Raw genomic sequence first — 21,703 nt, 5'->3', positions numbered from 1 at the left:
TTATTAAATCTCCCTTCTCATCCTCTAAAGGACTAATATTTACCTTAGCCACTCTTTTTTGTTTTATATATTTGTAGAAACTTTTACTATCTGTTTTTATATTCTGAGCAAGTTTACTCTCATAATCTATCTTACTCTTCTTTATAGCTTTTTTAGTAGCTTTCTGTTGCCCCCTAAAGATTTCCCAGTCATCTAGTCTCCCACTAATCTTTGCCACTTTGTATGCTTTTTCCTTCAATTTAATACTCTCCCTTATTTACTTAGATATCCACGGTCGATTTTCCCTCTTTCTACCGCCCTTCCTTTTTGTTGGTATAAACCTTTGTTGAGCACTGTGAAAAATCACTTGGAGGGTTCTGCACTGTTCCTCAACTGTTTCACCATAAAGTCTTTGCTCCCAGTCTATCTTAGCTAGTTCTTCTCTCATCCCATTGTAATCTCCTTTGTTTAAGCACAAAACACTAGTGTTTGATTTTACCTTCTCACCCTCCATCTGTATTTTAAATTCCACCATACTGTGATCGCTCTTTCCGAGAGGATCCCTAACTATGCAATCATGAATCAATCCTGTCTCATTACACAGGACCAGATCTAGGACCGCTTGTTCCCTCGTAGGTTCCATTACATACCGACATGTAGATTAAAATCCCACATGATAACCGCTGTACCATTTCTACTTGCATCCGTTATTTCTTTGTTTATTGCCCGCCCCACCATAATGTTACTATTTGGTGGCCTATAGACTACTCCTATCGGTGACTTTTTCGCCTTACTATTCCTGATTTCCACCCAAATGGATTAAACCTAATCCTCCATAGCACCAATGTCATCCCTTACTATTGCCCGGATGTCATCCTTAAATAACAGAGCTACACCACCTCCCTTACCATCCACTCTGTCCTTCCGAATAGTTTGATACCCTTGGATATTTAACTCCAGGTCGTGACCATCCTTTAACCATGTTTCAGTAATGGCCACTAAATCATAGTCATTCACGATGATTTGCGCCATCAACTCATTTACCTTACTCCGAATACTACGAGCATTCAGGTAAAGTACACTTATGTTGGCTTTTTTACCTCTGTTTTGAATCTTAACACCTCGATCAGTAACCTCTCCTAAATTATATTTCCTCTTAACTTTTCTCCTAATTTTCCTCGTCGTTGAACCCATATCTTCATGTAACAACCTGCCGTGTCGCTTACCATTAATGTTTTTACTTCCCGTTTTATTCCTTTTAGTATTACTGGTCCTATTCACTGAGCTCCCCTAAGTCGCTGTACATTGTACTGTCGCCCTTTTTGATTTTTGACTATGGCTTCTCTGCCTTACACTTTCTCCCTTATTGCCTTTTGTTTCTGTCCCTGTTTTACTACTTCTAACTTCCTGCATCGGTTCCCATCCCCCTGCCACATTAGTTCAAACCCTTCCCAACAGCTCTAGCAACACCCCACCCCCCCCCAATGGATATCGGTTCCAGTCCTGCCTAGGTGCAGACCGTCCGGTTTGTACTGGTCCCACCTCCTCCAGAACCGGTTCCAATACCCCAGGAATTTGAATCCCTCCCTCTTGCACCATCTCGCGAGCCACGCATTCATCCTATCTATCTGACATTCCTAGTCTGACTAGCTTGTGGCACTGGTAGCAATCCTGAGATTACTACCTTTGAGATCCTACTTTTTAGTTTAACTCCTAACTCCCTGAATTCAGCTTGTAGGACTTTGTCCCGATTTTTACCTATATCGTTGGTGCCTATGTGCACCGCACCACGACAACTGGCTGTTCACCTCCTCTCCCCCCCCCCCCACAGAAGTTCTGCAGCCGCTCCGAGACATCCTTGACCCTTGCACCAGGGAGGCAACATACCATCCTGGAGTCTCGATTGGGTCTGCAGAACCGCCTGTCTCTTCCCCTTACGACTGAGTCCCCTATCACTATAGCCCTGCCATTCTTCTTCCTGCCCAGCTGCGCAGCAGAGCCAGCCACGGTGCCATGAACCTGGCTGCTGCTGCCTTCTCCCGGTGAGCCATCTCCCTCAACAGTATCCAAAGCGGTATATCTGTTTTGCAGGGACATGACCGCAGGGGACACCTGCACTGCCTTCCTACTCTTGCTCTGTCTTTTGGTCACCCATTTTCTATCTCCCACAGTACCTTTCACCTGCGGTGTGACCAACTCACTAAACTCGCTTGAAGGAGATTCCTTGGTGGTTACCACAGCCTGCTTTGTCTCTTTTCTTGAAGATGGTGGCGATGACAGCATGCATCCCTGTGGTTGACAGGAATTTCCTCTCTGTCCCAAATTTTCAGCAACAGCTGATGTAGATGACAGGTGATCTTTTCTCCTCCAAGTTTGAAAATCTCTACTGGGATCCCATCAACTCCTGAAGCTTTTCCACTTTTCAAGTATTTACTGGCGGCTTCATCTACGTTTGGTGGGTGCCCAAGATCATTTTTGATGGGTAGTTGGGAAATTTCCTCAAACACGTCCTCATCTATGGTTTCATCACTGTTTAAGAGTTCTTTGAAGTGTTCTCTCCATCGAAGGCCAATGTTTTCACTGTCTCTCAAGAGGGTTCCATCCTTAGTCCTCACAGGTTTGAGGTCTTGGGTGGTAGGTCCATATATTACCCTGGTGGCACTGATGAAGCCCTGGATGTCATGCTCGTCAGCGAGGAGTTTCAGCTCCTTTGCTTTCTCAGTCTACCATTAGTTCTTAATTTCCCTAGTTCTTAATTTCCCTAGTTCTTCCTTGTACCTCTGCCTTGGATAATTGATGAATTCCCCTCTTTGCCTTGCTGCTTATGTTGTTTTTCCAGGTGTGGAGCGCATTCCTGGCATTCCAATTTCTTCTCAAATGTGAAGCACAACTATATGTGCACAGATCTGTAAATGCTATGTAGGTTGGCGCAAGTGAAATGGCACTGAGTATCGAGCCTTCTCTTAGTAAAATAGACATCAATGCAATAGTCAAATAATTCAGCCATTTAGTAAGAGTATCAACATCAGTACTTACCTTATCACCCTTTCGAACAGTTCTGGTAGTTAGTTTGCTGGTAGCTTTTCTGGCAACATCCCCCAGTTGACGCTGAATTCATACAAGGAAAAAGAGGAAAAAACCCATTAAAAGCACATTTGAGTGGAAAGCAAGGATTAAAAACAGATTAGACCATAGATACGGTTCCGGTCCCACTTTAGAGGACAGTGCTTTACTTAACAAAATGATGATTCATCCAATAATTACTGAACTTGAATAGCATAGTCAGCATTTCTAAATACCAGAATTCCACAATTCACTGCAGACACAGTTCGTGTTGTGTTGAGTTAGCTGATCTTATTCAGGATTGCAATAGAGGTGCTACAACTCACCAGTGTCCTTTTTTAGGACAAGGGGAACGGATGGGCTAAGCAACCCAAAATTCTTACTAGAAATGCATTCTGAGCACAGGATCGAGCTTAGCTATAATGCAGTTGAGTATCTTACCAATACTCTGCCTGCTTGAGTGACAGAGGGCCCGATTCTCCCCCAAAATTTCTACCTTCATTTATGGCGGGTTTATCAGGGAGTTTTCTGTTGGCTTGGCCGACAAGTTCTCCACCGCTATTCAATGACACTTAGTCACTTTTTGCAGCCCTGGGGAATTTCTCACCAGTTTAGCGCACACTTAGAATTTTTTTTAGCACGGGGAGCTGAACTCTGAGATCGGGCCACCATTTGGAAAGGATGCCCTGATCTCTAAGTGAGCATGTGGGTCCCCCACTCATGGACAATGTAATCCCCCATATGGGGTGTAATTCTCCAGAAAGATTTCCAGTGTGGTAGCGAGCAGGAATTGCCACGGGTTTCCCGGCGCTCGGGAATTCAACGTTAATTGGTTCATTTAACGAGGCCTCACGGCTTCTCGTCACAAATGAAGGTTCACCAGCTGATGCGCCGGGACCGCACTCGCCAGCCCCCGCTAACAAGGTCGAGCAGTACTTAAGCTACACTTGACCAGCCATCCCCAGCCAGCTCATAGCAATGGCATACAGGAATCCTGCCCCAAGATTCGGAGATGCTGACCCGAGGAGTGTCTCTCCCCCCCCCCGGCAGATCTATAGCTGCTTGGAGGAATTCCAGAGGCTAGGGGCACAGGAGGTGGTGCTGGCAATGAGTGGCACCGAGGACAACACTGTCAGGGTGGCGACCGCAGTTGACAGCCTGGTGCACGACAGCGGCATCATGAGTGAAGGTGTCCAAGGCTTCACACAGTCAGTGACGGCCATGGCCGAGGGTCGCGGAAGAATCATAGAATCCCTACAGTGCAGAAGGAGGCCATCCGGCCCATCGAGTTTGCACCAGTCCTTGGAAAGAGCACCCTATTTAAGCCCATGCCTCCACCCTATCCCCGTAACCCAGTAACCCTACCTGATCTTTTGGACACTAAGGGGAAATTTAGCATGGCCAATCGACTTAACCTGCACATCTTTGGACTGTGGGAAGAAACCGGAGCACCTGGAGGAAACCCATGCAGACATGGGTAGAAAGTGAAAACGCCACACAGTTACCAGAGGCCAGAATTGAACCCGGGTCCCTGGAGCTGTGAGGCAGCAGTGCTAAGCACTGTGCCACCCTGTATGACTCACTGGGGGATGTCACCCAGTACCAGGCCAATCTTTATGGGGTTCGGCGGGACATGTCTCATTCTCAGATGGGACTGGCTGAGGTGCTATGTGTCCCAGTCGTATGTGGGCATTGGTGAGGGGCTGCAGAGCACGGCCCAGTCACTGAGGAGTATCACTGAGAGCATCAACACTGTGGTGCAGACTATGGGGAGCCGGCAGGGCTGGCAGAGCCAGATGATGCAGGGGTAGCTGGGACTTGAACCATTTGCCCCTCCATTCCAAGGGGAACCCCAGGGTCCTATGGGCACCGATCGAGAGGAGGGTGCCAAGCCGGACCTGTCCCCTGGAGCGGCAACGGTGGCCACCAGCTCCCCCGAGTTCCACCCCTCGGCTGTGCATGTGCCGCCGTCAAGTGAACCTGCGCCCCCCCCGGCCCCAGAGGATGTCCTGCCAGGGGCATTGAAGGTCACAGGATGAGGTAAACAGCAGGCAGCCTCCACCTCAGATTGCATCTTAGGGAAATACCAAGGCGTAGTGGTAGAGCTAGGAGGGCCAAGCACGTTGAGGATCACGGAGGGTACCGGGTGGGACAGGTCATAGAGTCATAGAATGTACAGTGCAGAAGGAGGCCATTCGGCCCATCGAGTCTGCACCGGCCCTTGGAAAGAGCACCCCGCCCTAGCCCACACCTCTACCCTATCACTGTAACCCAGTAACCTTTTTTGGACACTAAGGACAGTTTAGCATGGCCAATCCGCCTAATCTGCACATCTTTGGACTGTGGGAGGAAACCGGAGCACCCGGAGGAAACCCAAGCAGACACTGGGAGAAAGTGCAAACTCCGCACAGACAGTGACCCAAGCCGGGAATCGAACCTGGGACCCTGAAGCTACGAAGCAACTGTGCTAACCACTGTGCTTTCATGCTAGGTATGGGGTGGGGGCCACTATCGGGAGTGGGGTTTGTACAACACATTAAACACCTTTTCGCACAACCAGTATGATGCCTCTGTCACTTCCTTCTGCAATGCGGGATAACCCCCGGACCCTTTGTCCATCTCTCCAGGTATCAAACCCCCCCCCCCCTCCTCCCCGTGGCGCTCACCCACCCTCCGGCCTCGGACATGTCCCTGATCTGTGTTCCATCCCTGTGTTCGGATGTTGCATGTGTGGTGTTGCCTTCCCCAGTGTTCAAGCACAGTGTTCAGCCATCAAGGTGTGATTGGGATGTTAGGCAATGACTCCCAGATGCTACATGGGCCGCCTACCCACAGGAATGCACTTGGCTTGTGTGAAGTCTGGCACGGAGTCTGTCCCTGTTGCTCAGAAGGGAAGGGGGGAGAGGAGCAGAGCATTAGTAATTGGGGACTCGATAGTCAGGGGCACAGATAGGAGATTTTGTGGGAGCGTGAGAGACTCACGTTTGGTATGTTACCTCCCAGGTGCAAGGGTCCGTGATGTCTCGGATCGTGTTTTCCGGGTCCTTAAGGGGGAGGGGGAGCAGCCCCAAGTCGTGGTCCACATTGGCACTAACGACATAGGTAGGAAAGGGGATAAGGATGTCAGGCAGGCTTTCAGGGAGCTAGGATGGAAGCTCAGAACTAGAACAAACAGAGTTGTTATCTCTGGGTTGTTGCCCGTGCCACGTGATAGTGAGATGAGGAATAGGGAGAGAGAGCAATTAAACACGTGGCTACAGGGATGGTGCAGGCGGGAGGGATTCAGATTTCTGGATAACTGGGGCTCTTTTTGGGGAAGGTGGGACCTCTACAGACAGGATGGTCTACATCTGAACCTGAGGGGCACAAATATCCTGGGGGGGGAGATTTGTTAGTGCTCTTTGGGGGGGGTTTAAACTAATGCAGCAGGGGCATGGGAACCTGGATTGTAGTTTTAGGGTAAGGGAGAATGAGAGTATAGAGGTCAGGATCTCGGATTTGACGTCGTAGGAGGGGGCCAGTGTTCAGGTAGGTGGTTTGAAGTGTGTCTACTTCAATGCCAGGAGTATACGAAATAAGGTAGGGGAACTGGCAGCATGGGTTGGTACCTGAGACTTCGATGTTGTGGCCATTTCGGAGACATGGATAGAGCAGGGTCAGGAATGGATGTTGCAGGTTCTGGGGTTTAGGTGTTTTAGTAAGCTCAGAGAAGGAGGCAAAAGAGGGGGAGGTGTGGCGCTGCTAGTCAAGAGCAGTATTACGGTGGCGGAGAGGATGCTAGATGGGGACTCATCTTCCGAGGTAGTACGGGCTGAGGTTAGAAACATGAAAGGAGAGGTCACACTGTTGGGAGCCTTCTATAGGCCTCCAAATAGTTCTAGGGATGTAGAGGAAAGGATGGCGAGGATGATCCTGGATAAGAGCGAAAGTAACAGGGTAGTTATTATGGGAGACTTTAACTTTCCAAATATTGACTGGAAAAGATATAGTTCGAGTACATTAGATGGGTCGTTTTTTGTACAATGTGTTCCTGACACAGTTTGTTGACAGGCCAACAAGAGGCGAGGCTACATTGGATTTGGTTTTGGGTAATGAACCAGGCCAGGTGTTGGATTTGGAGGTAGGTGAGCACTTTGGGGACAGTGACCACAATTCGGTGACGTTTACGTTAAGGATGGAAAGGGATAAGTATACACCGCAGGGCAAGAGTTATAGCTGGGGGAAGGGAAATTATGATGCCATTAGACGTGACTTGGGGGGGGATAAGGTGGAGAAGTAGGCTGCAAGTGTTGGACACCCTGGATAAGTGGAGCTTGTTCAAGGATCAGCTACTGCGTGTTCTTGATAAGTATGTACCGGTCAGGCAGGGAGGAAGGTGCCGAGCGAGGGAACCGTGGTTTACCAAAAAAGTGGAATCTCTTGTTAAGAGGAAGAAGGAGGCCTATGTGAAGATGAGGTGTGAAGTTTCAGTTGGGGCGATGGATAGTTACAAGGTAGCGAGGAAGGATCTAAAGAGAGAGCTAAGACGAGCAAGGAGGGGACATGAGAAGTATTTGGCAGGAAGGATCAAGGAAAACCCAAAAGCTTTCTATAGGTATGTCAGGAATAAGCGAATGACTAGGGAAAGAGTAGGACCAGTCAAGGACAGGGATGGGAAGTTGTGTGTAGAGTCTGAAGAGATAGGCGAGATACTAAATGAATATTTTTCGTCAGTATTCACTCAGGAAAAAGATAATGTTGTGGAGGAGAATGCTGAGCTCCAGGTAAATAGATTAGATGGCATTGAGGTACGTAGGGAAGAGGTGTTGGCAATTCTGGACAGGCTGAAAATAGATAAGTCCCCGGGACCTGATGGGATTTATCCTAGGATTCTCTGGGAGGCCAGGGAAGAGATTGCTGGACAATTGGCTTTGATTTTTATGTCATCATTGGCTACAGGAATAGTGCCAGAGGACTGGAGGACAGCAAATGTGGTCCCTTTGTTCAAAAAGGGGAGCAGAGACAACCCCGGCAACTATAGACCGGTGAGCCTCACGTCTGTAGTGGGTAAAGTCTTGGAGGGGATTATAAGAGACAAGATTTATAATCATCTAGATAGGAATAATATGATCAGGGATAGTCAGCATGGCTTTGTGAAGGGTAGGTCATGCCTCACAAACCTTATCGAGTTCTTTGAGAAGGTGACTGAACAGGTAGACGAGGGTAGAGCAGTTGATGTGGTGTATATGGATTTCAGCAAAGCGTTTGATAAGGTTCCCCACGGTAGGCTATTGCAGAAAATACAGAGGCTGGGGATTGAGGGTGATTTAGAGATGTGGATCAGAAATTGGCTAGCTGAAAGAAGACAGAGGGTGGTGGTTGATGGGAAATGTTCAGAATGGAGTTCAGTCACAAGTGGAGTACCACAAGGATCTGTTCTGGGGCCGTTGCTGTTTGTCATTTTTATCAATGACCTAGAGGAAGGCGCAGAAGGGTGGGTGAGTAAATTTGCAGACGATACTAAAGTCGGTGGTGTTGTCGATAGTGTGGAAGGATGTAGCAGGTTACAGAGGGATATAGATAAGCTGCAGAGCTGGGCTGAGAGGTGGCAAATGGAGTTTAATGTAGAGAAGTGTGAGGTGATTCACTTTGGAAGGAATAACAGGAATGTGGAATATTTGGCTAATGGGAAAGTTCTTGAAAATGTGGATGAGCAGAGGGATCTAGGTGTCCATGACAATAAATCCCTGAAAGTTGCCACCCAGGTTGATAGGGTGGTGAAGAAGGCCTATGGAGTGTTGGCCTTTATTGGTAGAGGGATTGAGTTCCGGAGTCGGGAGGTCATGTTGCAGCTGTACAGAACTCTGGTACGGCCGCATTTGGAGTATTGCGTACAGTTCTGGTCACCGCATTATAGGAAGGACGTGGAGGCTTTGGAGCGGGTGCAGAGGAGATTTACCAGGATGTTGCCTGGTATGGAGGGAAAATCTTATGAGGAAAGGCTGATGGACTTGAGGTTGTTTTCGTTGGAGAGAAGAAGGTTAAGAGGAGACTTAATAGAGGCATACAAAATGATCAGGGGGTTGGATAGGGTGGACAGTGAGAGCCTTCTCCCGCGGATGGAAATGGCTGGCACGAGGGTACATAGCTTTAAACTGAGGGGTAATAGATATAGGACAGAGGTCAGAGGTAGGTTCTTTACGCAAAGAGTAGTGAGGCCGTGGAATGCCCTACCTGCTACAGTAGTGAACTCGCCAACATTGAGGGCATTTAAAAGTTTATTGGATAAACATATGGATGATAATGGTATAGTGTAGGTTAGATGGCTTTTGTGTCGGTGCAAGATCGTGGGCCGAAGGGCCTGTACTGCGCTGTATTGTTCTATGTTCCATTAACCACGGTTGCCAATTCTCTTTTAGCAATAGCCTTCAGCTGCCTCGATGGGGGTTATGGGTGGTCGATGGGCAGATACAGGGGTTGCCCACGGAACGGTACACACTATCCAGGGGTTGGCATGGTGGTGCCATGAGCAGTTACCCCCAGGTTGCCCCCCTAGGGCACCCCCCAATGATGGGTCCCCCAACCCGCTGAGCACTGAGGCAGCAAGCCCAGCATCCCCGGGCTCTTTGCCTGTTCACGTTTTTCAAAAGGAGGACGAATTGGCGCCAGCGTGACCACTTGCTGGGAAGGCCGGTGAATGACGGGAGGCCGTTGGATATGGGGTGGCTCTTGTTAATTGCATGGAAAGAGGGCTTAAGTGGTGATAATTGATTTCTCGCCACACTCCAGCGAGATCCCAATATCGCCTATGGGAGCAGGCTGGGTTGCATCGCAAACTGTTTGGCGCCTCGCACGGAACTCATTTTTGGCCTTTCCTGCTATTCACCGGCCTTGTTACGCTAGAGCGAGAGCGCAATGAAGCCGGAAAATCACGCCCATGGGCACTACCACACACAACCCAAGTGAGGATACCCCGCTATGGGGTCTCTGTGGGCACCCCTCTTCAGGCCACACCCCCCCCTCCCCCCCCAACCCCTCTTACAGCATCCCCTCCCTTCCAGGACCCCCATCCCCATCCGTCACCCCCCCACCCCCCAACCTCCCGGAGGCCCCTATTACCTGCCCTGCACAACCCCACCCTTCAAACTCCTTCTCCACCCTCCTTTCATGTGCTTGGACCCCCTCAGGCCCTGACCCTTGGCAGTGCCACCCTGGCACCATTGCACTGGCACCCAGGCAGTACTCCAGCCAGCTTGATAGTGTCACCTGGGTACCTTGGCAGTGTCAGCCGGACAGTGCCAAAGTGCCCCCATTCCTGGGAGGGTCTGATGGCCACCCTGCACTGATCTTGGCCTCCCATGGCTCTCCGATGGCTTGGGAGGCTCGCAATAAGGCACGCCCGGGATTTTGTGGCCGCGTTGTGCTCCCGCTTGAGCTCAATCCGGCCAGAGAATCGCGCTCAGAAAATTCTTTCTATTTGAGGAATTCTAGATCGAGAACAGGCTCCAGCCTTTATATTACTTGTACCAAATCAAAGTCTCTGAACCTTCATTTTATTTTCGCAAATTTAAAATAAACCTATAATGTAAAAATAAATCCATCGTATTACCATAGTTTATTTTAAATTGGGAAGATTATATCTGAAGGAGAGATGAAAGTGTGCAATGATCTGAATATCACTGAAGTCATGGAAAACTACCAAACACAGAAGCAGATACCTCTGCAGTGCAGTCAAAGCTGCTGGTAAAGGGATTCCAAACCAAAAGTACACCATATCCTTTTGCTAATAGCTGTCACTTTGTTATGAAAATCATCTGTTTTGATCCATAAACAATAATTTGATTAAAGTACCTTACCATGAGCAAACATTTTAATTAGTAAATAAAAAACTGGTCAAAACAAAATTATGTTTGGTCTGAAAATATTTATTATAATTTCTCTCGGATGTTTGATAAAATGCCAGATTGTAATCTAGAATCAAAATCAGATTAGCAGCTCTTGGGATTTGGACACAGCTCACTTCCATGAAGAAAAAGTCTCATGTTCCAAGTGTTACAATTTGAGCTGACTCAGATCTCCTCTACAAAAAGTGCAATACACTAAGTCAGCTACCCTTAACTGCGGCAAATCAAACCATTTATATAAACATCTGCAGTGTTATTAAATTGTGGCAATTTGTCTGTTTGAACTAGTAGTCATTTAAAAAAAAACTAAAAGTATGCTATTACTGGTTTTCTTCTAGTTTTCGGTCTCTGCAAAATATTTCCCTTTTTATAATTGCCATAAAGAAAACTTCCAAATTTTCAACACAAAGCTCTTATAACATTTTATGGATTATTATTAAAACATCACTATAATATTCATACGGGTATTCTTCTTGCCAAACAATAGTGATGGAAAAGTGCTGAGAATGCACAGAACCCCACACCCACAATGATGAGGAACTTCCTGGTTTCAATGAAAAGGAATTTTATGCAAGAGGTTCATTTCCTCTAACAACCAACTTGAGAGTGAAATATCGGAACTAAGGATTGAGAAACACCAAAATGCATTATACTTCAGAATATTTATATCATTGCAATTCAACGTAGCATTATGTTAGAAGGAATTAGATATGTGCATCACTTGATTGTCACACCACCACCTCCAGCATTCACTCCCTCCATTGATACATAGTGGTAGCAGTGTGTCCCATCTACAAGACACATTGCAGCAACTCACCAAGGCTCCTTTGACTGCACCTTCCAAACCTATGCCCTCTACCACCTAGAAGGACAAGGGCAGCACGGTAGTACAGTGGTTAGCACAAGGTCCCAGGTTCGATTCCAGTTTGGGTCGCTGTCTGTGTGGAGTCTGCACGTTTGCCACGTGTCTGCGTGGGTTTCCTCTGGTGCTCCGGTTTCCTCCCGTGAGTGCCGAAGGCCGTGCTGTTAGGTAATTTGGACATTCTGAATTCTCCCTCCAGAGTGTGGCGACTTGGGGCTTTTCACCGTAACTTCGCTGCAGTGTTAATGTGATCTTACTTGTGACAGTAAAGTTTATGACGATGATGATACATGGGAACACCACACCTGCAAGTTCCCATGTAAGCTACTCACCATCCTGACCTGGAACTATTTTGCCATTCCTTCATGTTGTTGGGTCAAAATTCTGGAACTCCCTCCCAAATAGCACTGTGGGCGTACCTACACCACCTAGATTGCAGGCGTTGAAGGCGGGGGGGATCATCACTACCTTCTCAAGGGCAATTAGGGTGGGCAACAAAAATGCTTGTCTAGCCAACAACCCGAGAAAGAATAAATAAATAAGTTTTTACAAAACGTATGCTAAATTACCCTTAAGTGTCCAAAAAAAGTTAGGTGGAGTTATGGGGATAGGGTGGAGGTGTGGGGATAAGGTGGAGGTATGGGGTTAGAAAGGGTGCTTTTTCCAAGGGCCGGTGCAGACTTGATGGGCTGAATGGCCTCCTTCTGCGGCGTAAATTCTATGGTTCATCAGCTGAGTAATATGATGCTCTGCCCCATTAATTGCATCTTAAAACCATCCTCCTGGCACTGCCATTTTACCAGTGGTGGGGGAATTCACACCATGTGTAAGGCTGAAATGAAATGAAATGAAAATAGCTTGTCATGAGTAGGCTTCAATTAAGTTACTGTGAAAAGCCCCTAGTCGCCACATTCTGGCGCCTATTCGGGGAGGCTGGTACGGGAATTGAACCGTGCTGCTGGCCTGCCTTGGTCTGCTTTAAAAGCCAGCTGCTGAAGTTTATCTGGCAGCCTCGCATGTGCCCTTGCTGTTCAGTCACCATGCCCTGTGGAGATCCCTCCCAATGATAATCCATCACCCTCTTGTTCTCCACCAGCCCAGCCTCCAGTTGCAACTTCTAAACTCCCCTGCTGACTAATTCAGGAGAAGCTGCCCCAAGTTACCTCACAATCCGGCATCAATTGCTTTTCCTTGGGGAGGAATGACTACAGTTGCAGCAGCGGTCACAGTTGCAGCAGTGGTGCTTCTGGAACTGGAGAGATCTTGAAGGCAGGACATCTTCCAATGGTGGATGAAGCCACAATTTCAGGCAGTTAACATCTTGACAACTGGAAAGTTTGGTGATGGCTTCCCAGCCTGGTGAAAAACAGCTCGGTCCTGACTTTTCAGCCAGGGGCCAAAATTTCCAGTTATCCTTCCCGTTCTCCTCCTGTCAATACAATATAGCCACTGGCCTTTCAACACCATGAAAACTGCAAGTAAGTTGTTTCACAAACTTCTGTTAATGCTTCAAGCCACATCCCCCACTGGGGGTTCCCCTCATTTATCTTATTCTCATCAACAAGTGAAATTTCAGGCCTTAAACTAAGGAACGGTTTCCCCCTCTTTTTTGCTGCCTTACTAAAGGTTGTATGGATAATGGATGCCCAACACTTTGGTGAAATGGTCAGATTATTTGACCACAGAGAAATAAAGTAGATCTAAATTCCTCTCCCTCAGAAAACATGTCTGCATTTTAAGAAGGATTGGAGCAGTATCCTAGCCAAATTCCTCTCCCTAAGGCAGTAATACTGAGGCTAATTGCAATGTCCCTGTTGAGATCAGCAACTAGTCAGTCAACTACACGGAAACCAATGGCAGAATATAAATTTTTTAAAACACTTCACATATCATAATCCATTTTGTTTATACAAATATGTTACTTTTTAGTTTCACTTTAAACAAAACCAGAACAGCTGCAGATATAGAAACAATTCGATGTTGGAGAAGCAGCAGAGAGCCAGTGGAGGGATCAAAAGTGATGGCGAGGTAGAGCGGAGCATGATCAGAAATAGGAGACGGCCAGAATAGATCAGTGGAAAACTTCCCCGAGGTAACAGGATCGGAGTGGGAAGAGGAGCCATTGCAGGAGATTCTCGATCAGAGTTTTGGATAATTACATACCCACTCTTCTAACTGGCTTCAAAAGGTAGAGACGGCAATATATCTGATAAGTAACTTTTTTTATTATATAATATTAATCTTTAAACAGAGCAATATACATAGGATTTTGTCGCAAATCGTGAACATGGTTTCTCCAAATTTGTTCAAGTTATCTGATCTTGAATGTAAATAAAGGTTTCTTTTTAACGGAGTGAAAACCTTGTCCCTCTTCTTATTCTGAAGTTCTTTAAGGTCCACGTTCTGCAAGGTGCAGCATGATATAACGTTTATGACTCCCAAGGCGGCACTTTGGCACAATGGTTAGAACTGCTGCCTCACAGCACCCTAGCACCAGACACCCGGGAGCGATTCCGACCTTGGGCAACTGCCTGTGTGGGGTTTCCTCCGGGTGCTCCGGTTTCCTCCCACAATCCAAAGATATGCAGGTTAGGTGGATTGGCTATGCTAAATTGCCCTCTAGGATGGGGTTACAGGGCAGGGGATTGGCCCTAGGTGGGGTGGTCTTTCGAAGTGTCGGTGCTGCAGCCACTTAAAATGGCCAACTCCCGATTCAAAATGGCGAACGGCAAAGGCTGATGGGAAAGTCAGCCAACAGGACAAAAACGAGCAGCTGCAGGTTGACTGTATTTACCTCTGGAAAGGCCAGACAAGATCGATACCATCAACCATCAGCACAACAAAACAACAGCCATCTGCATACTAATGAGCAATCCCCGGGAACAATAAGCAACATTTAGACACACAAAGCAAAACCAGACTCTTCAGCGCCAGCAGAAGCCTACACAAAAGGAGGTGAACGAGCACCTCAAGACCGCCCATCGATCAGGGAACCGCTCCATCATTGGAGAAAATCGAACCAAGCGATTGGGACAAAGTCCAATCACTTGGGACCAGGTACAGGGTCCGCCCCGAAAGGCAGGAAGCCCCTGGGAACTATAAGAATTGAGCCCCAAGTTCAAATCGCTCTCTTCTCCACGTCCTCTCCAGCTCTTCACGCTTCAGCAGCTGATCAAACCTGTAAGTCTTACTTCAACGCTCGCTACGAGCTAGGCGCTCCTAGCTACCAATCTGTACCAACTTTGAATCCCGCAGGCTCAGAACCCGAACAAAAGGCCATTTGTTTCCCTGACCTGGTGGGCCAGTTCCAAGTTTCGTATAGGCCTGTTAGTTGTAGAAGTAGCTTAGACGTAGAATTTGTGCATAAGTAGCCATTACTGTGTATAATAAATGTGCTTTGATTTAAATCTTACTAATCGGTGTATTGGATTATTGATCATTACTCGGACTTGAACCACGTGGCAGTATCATAAAGATACCTGGCGACTCAAGAGCAAAGGTGATAAAACAGAGCAATTGAACTAAGGCAAAGTTAGCAACATTGTGCAAACCCGATGGGCCAAACGGCCTCTTTCTGCACTGTAGGGAATCTACGATTCCAAGTTACACATAATTATATAGAATGTACACTGAACACGAGTTGGGCTCAAGTTCCATGTCAGTGTTTATATCCCATGTGCCTCCTGCTGTCCTGCCTCATATAACTCTCATATCCTATTATTTTCTCCCTTGCCCTTATATGCATTTGTATTATTCACCTCAACTTGCCTGTGTTTAATAGTTCCATATTCTCACTACTCTCTGGGTAAAGAGGTTTCTTCTTAAGTCCTTTGAGCAGATTGCTAGAAAAAGGATTAGGGGCCTCATGTCTTTTGATATCATTATGTTACTTCCTACTCGTGTCTTTTCATATCATACTGTTCCTGTGATTGTTTTTCCACAACCTTAGATTTATTGTACAAACTCTTTGATGCATGCTCTTGTGGCAATCTTCCCCACACTCTCCTGCTGTGATGAAAAGTCTGTGTCTCAAAAGCATGTATGTTTAAGACCGACAATTCTCTTGGCTCAGTGCTGTCCAACTAGCTTACTTATTTCATAACTAAAAGTGCCTCAAAATGTATGTCCGACAATGTCAGCATCATCTGGAAGGAAAATACAGTTTTGCAAGAACACAATTCAAACCAATTCTGTCTATGTTATTCTAACACAGAACACAAATCAAAGTAATGTAAAAGCGTGTCTATATTCTTACACCAAAAGATATTGTAGACAAGTGAATCATAGAATTTAAAGTGCAGAAGGGGGCCATTCGGCCCATCGAGTCAACAAAGGCCCCTGAAAGAGCACCCTACCTAAGCCCACACCTCCACCCTATCACCCTAACCCAGCAACTCCACCTAACGTTTGGTCATTAGGGGTGTCATGAGAATGTCACTTTAAGAAATGTTTGTCTGCTCAAGTTACTGCAGTGATGACAGTGTGGGTGGAGCTGAGCTCTGGCTCTGCTTTTTAGTTTCACTTTGAGAAAAGCTTGGGTGTGTGTGTTTTTTTGGTTTTGTTTCAGTGTTGGAGCTGCAGCCAGCCAAAGAATGTGTAATATTATTCTCTCTGCCATGTAAAGACTATCTCTTGATCATTTGGTGAATTCAGAGTGATAACTGTTCTCAGTAGTGAGTTTAAACCTGATGTGCTTCTATTAAAAGTTTTTTAAAAATGTCTTATGCATGTTAAAAGGAAAGTTTAAGGATTACATAGTGTTGTATTCTTTGGGGGTTGTATTCGAATTGATGGTTGCTAAGATGTTCACTGTATGTTTTAAAAAGGTTAACTTGAGTTCATAGAATAAACATTGTTTTGCTTTAAAAAATACTTTTCCATTTCTGCTGTACCACACCGGTAGAGTGGGCCGTGTGCTCCCCATACCCCAATCATTTTAAAAGTTGTGGGTCAGGTGAACTCCATGATACGCTTTGGGATTCCATAACACGGGGCAATTTTGCATGTTCAATCCACCTAACCCACACATCTTTGGGCTGTGGGAGGAAACCGGAGCACCAGGATGAAACCCATGCAGACACAGGGAGAATGTGCAGACTCCGCACAGACAGTGATCCAAGCCGGGAATTGAATCCGGGTCCCTGGCTCTGTGAAGCAACAGTGCTAACCATTGTGCTACCGTGCCACCCCACAAGAAAACAGATATAAACCTCCAAAAATATTCAAAGTCAGGGAAGTACTTTAAGTTATTATGGTGTCGGAATTATGGTATACTAAAATACTTCACTTTAACTGAAAGGTCTACATCTATCGTTCATCCTCTTTGCAATTCTGAAGCCACAAAGAATGCTGCATGACCTGCTCAAATATGTTACAATTTTCACATAGTAACTTAAAAAGCATCCTAAATACACAAAATCTAAGCAATTTCACAGACTTGGTGAGAATTATAGCACTTTCCTTGCAGGTTACTAGTCAGAAACCAAATGGACTAAAATATGAAATAATAACGGTTGAACTTTTAAAAATATCTCTCCAACCTTTTTTGGTTTTATTTTTTACATCAGGGATCCGGGTTCAATTCCCAGCTTGGGTCACTGTCTCTGCGGAATCTGCACGTGTTTCCTCCAGGTGCTTCAGTTTCCTCCCACAAGTCACGAAAGACGTGCTCGTTAGGTGAATTGGACATTCTGAATTCTCCCTCAGTGTACCCGAACAGGCGCCAGTGCAGCCACTAAGGAATGCTCACAGTAACTTTATTGCAGTGTTAATGTAAGCCTACTTATGACACTAATAAAGATTATGATTATTCATTCATTTGGATAGACAATGGCTAATATTTAAGGAACAAATGTATAAATTGCAACAGTTATATATTCCTTTCTGGTACAAGAACACAAGAAAAGCAACCCAACCATGGTTAACAAAATAAAATAAAGATAGTTTTAGATCCAAAGAGTCATAGAAAGTAAAAGTAGCAAGCCTGAGGATTGGGAGCAGTTTAGAATTCAAGAAAGGAGGACCAAGAGATTGATAAAGAGGAGAAAACTAGAGTGAGAGAGCAAATTTTCAAGGGACATAAATGTAGACTGTAAAAGCTTCTAGAAGTATGTAAAAAGATTAGTGAAGGCAGTCTGAAACAGGAGCAGTTATAATATAGAACAAGAAAATGGCAAAGCAATTAAACAACTACTTAGTTCCATCTTCACACTGGAAGACACAAATTAGATCCCAAACATTTCTGAGAAGTTAAGGTTTAGCGAGAAGACGGAATTGATGCGACTGAAAGGCAATAAATTTTCAGGGCCTGATAACCTACATCCCAGGGTACTAAAAGAGGTGGTCATGGAAATAGTGGATGCGCTGGTAGTCATCGTCCAATATTCTGTAGATTCGAGAACAATCCTGGTAGATTAGAGGGGGGCAAATGTAACCCCGCTATTTAAAAAAGGAGGAAGAGAAAAACAGGAAATTACAGAATTGTTAGCCGAACATCAGTAGTAGGGAAAATGCTGGAGTCGATCATAAAGTATGTTATAACTGGACACTTAGAAAATATTAACGGAGCAGACAAAGTCAGCATTGATTTATGAAAGGGAAATCATGTTTGACAAACCTACATGAGTTTTTTGAGGCGGTAACTAGCAGAATAGATATGGGATAACCTGTAGATGTGGTGTACTTGGATTTCCAGAAAGCTTTTGAAAATCACACATTAGTGTGCAGAATTAATGTGCATGGGATTGGGGATAATATATTTGCACGGATTGAGAATTGGTTAGTAGACAGGAAACAAGAAGTGGGAATAAATGGGTCTTTTTTTGAAGTAGCAAGCATGACTAGTGGGATCCGACAGGGATCAGTGCTTGGGCCTTGGCTATTCACAATATACTGCAGTGATTTGGATGAAGGATGCAAAATGTAATATTTCCAAGTTTGCTGATGACATGAAACTTGGTGGAAATATGAGTGACGAGGAGTGTGTTAAGAAGCTTCAAGGCGATTTAGACCAGTTGAGTAATCATAGAATTTACAGTGCAGAAGGAGGCCATTCAGCCCATCGAATCTACACCAGCTCTTGGAAAAAGCACCCTACCCAAGCCCACACCTCCACCCTATCCCCATAACCCAGTAACCCCACCCAACACTAAGGGCAATTTTGGGCACTAAGGGCAATTTAGCATGGCCAATCCACCTAACCTGCACATCTTTGGACTGTGGGAGGAAACTGGAGCACCCGGAGGAAACCCACACAGAAACGGGGAAAATGTGCAGACTCCGCACAGACAATGACCCAAGCCGGGAATCGAACCTGGGACCCTGGAGCTGTGCAGCAATTGTGCTAACCACTATGCTACTGTGCTGCCCCAGTAAGTGGACAAACGCATGGCAGGTGCAGTATAAATGTAGGAAAAACAGAATTGCAGAGTATTATTTAAATGGTGATAGATTGGGAAATGTTGACGTACAAATGACCTGGGTGTCCTAGTGCACCAGCCACTGAAAGCAAGCATGCAAGTACAGCAAACAGTTAGGAAGGCAAATGGTATATTGGTCTTTATTGCAAGAGATCTTGAGTGCAGGAGCAAGGATGTCTTACTGCAGCTGTGACCACACCTGGAGTATTGTGTGCAGATTTGCTCTCCTTACCCAAGAAAGTATATACTTGCCATACAGAGAGTGCAGCGAAGGTTCACTTGACTGATTCCTGGGATGAGAGATTGTCATACGAGGAGATTGGGTCAACTAGGCCGATATTCACTGGAGTTCAGAAAAATGAAAAGGGATTGAAACATAAAATTTTCATGGGGTTGAACAGTCTGAATGCAGGGATGATGGTCCCTCTTGCTAGGAGGCCTAGAACAAGGGGTCATGGTCCATTCAGGACTGAGATGAGAAATTTATTCACCCAGAGGGCGGTGAATCTGTGGATTTCTCTACCATAAAAGGCTGAGGAGGCCAAGTCACTGAAAATAGTTAAGAAGAAAATGGATCGATTTCTAAACATTAAAGGGTCAAGGGGTACGGGGAGAGCACGGGGGTATGACGGGAGATAGAGGATCAGCCGTGATCATAGTGGCAAAGCAGGCTCGAAGGGCCCACTCCTGCTCCTATTTTCTATGTTTCCACCTTTAGCTGAGAGGAGAATCTAATTATCTGCAGTTTTCTTTGATATAAATTCCGTTGCAAACTCATCTACCAGAAAATGCACTTCGTAGATAGATGTAAAGAATCAGCAATTTTCCCCCTTCCTGTGTACGCGATAATTCTAAGCCACAAAGAGTCCTATTTTGTAGCTGTGCCAGAAGTTGACAGTAAATGGACCTTTGAACGTCCATCTGCAGAAATGATCTGCAATTACCTAGTTAACCAATAAACCTGATGAGTTGTCAAATGGCAGAATAAGTACATTATTCTTCACATTTACTTACCACGGAAATTCAAGTAGATAAATTCTGCAGCTATCCCTGCTTCCAGATACGTGGTGATAAGCTATGTTAGTTCACAGCCAGGTCTTAGAGCATGGCATTACATCAGGGATTTTAAAAATGCATGCCATATCTTAAGACACCTGGTAGCTGCTCTGCAGTGTTTTACTGGCAACAAAGGCCACGCTAAAGTTATAGTCTGTTCCCTGTTAAGTGTTTAGCTAAATATTATTCTAATTCTAACTCATTGGGCGAAATTCTCCTACCCGCCCCGCCACATTTCTGCGTCGACCGGCCGGCGGGAGTCTCCATAACACCAGCCGGTCAATGGGGTTTCCCATTGTGGGGCAGCCCCACGCCGTCGGGAAACCCCCCGGTGCCGGCAGAACAGAGACTCCCGCCGGCGGAGAATGACGCCCATTATGGCTGTTTCTATTTGCTTAGATGTTATAACCTGCCTGAATACTATTGGTTGGGGACTATTGGGTATCCCATGATATATTTTAGTTTATTGACAACTCAACAGTACAAAAGAGAGATAGCAACATGCAAAAACAACATAGTCATGAAAAACAATAATACGCCAAAAGTATTTACAAGACGCAAAAACCACCAGCTCTCAAGCCAGCACACACACACACCACCCCGTCCCTAACGGTAACCCCACATCGGCAGAAATGTGCCCAACGAGCAGCAGAGACTACTGGAAAAGGACACACTGGTACAGGGCACAGTTTGAGGCACAGTTTGAGAGAGAAAGAGGGAGCGAGAACACCCCCTCCCAAGAAGGAGCCATAGTTCAATCCAAAACAGTTCCATTAAACAGGCCACCAGCTACAAAGCCAGCACACAGCCACTTCTCCCCACCCCCTTCCCCAATGGTAACCCCTCATCGGTGGAAAGGCACCCAAATGAGCAAACAGACCACTGGAAAAGGACACACAGATGCCCTGCCCTAACAGCAGCCCCACATTGAACAAACAAAGAACAAAGAAAAGTACAGCACAGAAAAAGGCCCTTCGGCCATCCAAGCCTGCGCCGACCATGCTGCCCATCTAAACTTAAATCTTCTACACTTCCCCGGGGTCAGTATCCCTCTATTCCCTTCCTATTCATGTATTTGTCCAGCTGCCCCTTAAACTTCACTATCGTCCCTACTTCCACCACCTCCTCCGGCAGCGAATTCCAGGTACCCACTACCCTCTGTGTAAAAGAAATTGGTGGAAAGGCATCCAAACGAGCAGCCCAGACCACCGGAAAAGGACACACCGATACAGGGCATGGCAGGAGAGAAGAGAGAGAGAGAGAGAGAGAGATCTCCCTTTACACAAAGAAATACAGAGCAACCACAATAAACCCAAAAAACAAGTAAATCCAAGTCAAAGCTGACAGCACTCAAGCCAGCATACGCTCCCCTCTCCCACCCACCCCCGGCTCCAGCAACAGCCCCACATCGGTGACGAGGTGCCCGCAGGCAGCTCAGTTCG

General features: G+C 46.1%; 1 protein-coding gene across 3 annotated transcripts in view; it reads right to left on the bottom strand.

Moving 5' to 3' along the window:
• rnf130 (ring finger protein 130) overlaps nucleotides 1-21,703 on the bottom strand; it is a 282,069-nt gene that overhangs the window by 154,722 nt on the left and 105,644 nt on the right. For all 3 annotated transcript variants that reach the window (XM_072512683.1, XM_072512681.1, XM_072512682.1), the window contains exon 3: nucleotides 3,016-3,087. In XM_072512683.1, the coding sequence (XP_072368784.1) occupies nucleotides 3,016-3,087 (72 nt within the window). The remainder of the gene's footprint in view (nucleotides 1-3,015; nucleotides 3,088-21,703) is intronic.

The sequence above is a fragment of the Scyliorhinus torazame genome, chromosome 7, assembly GCF_047496885.1.
Source record: "Scyliorhinus torazame isolate Kashiwa2021f chromosome 7, sScyTor2.1, whole genome shotgun sequence".
Taxonomy (NCBI): Eukaryota; Metazoa; Chordata; class Chondrichthyes; order Carcharhiniformes; family Scyliorhinidae; genus Scyliorhinus; species Scyliorhinus torazame.
Note: the sequence above shows the minus strand (reverse complement) of the source record. Positions and strands in the feature narration are given on the sequence as shown.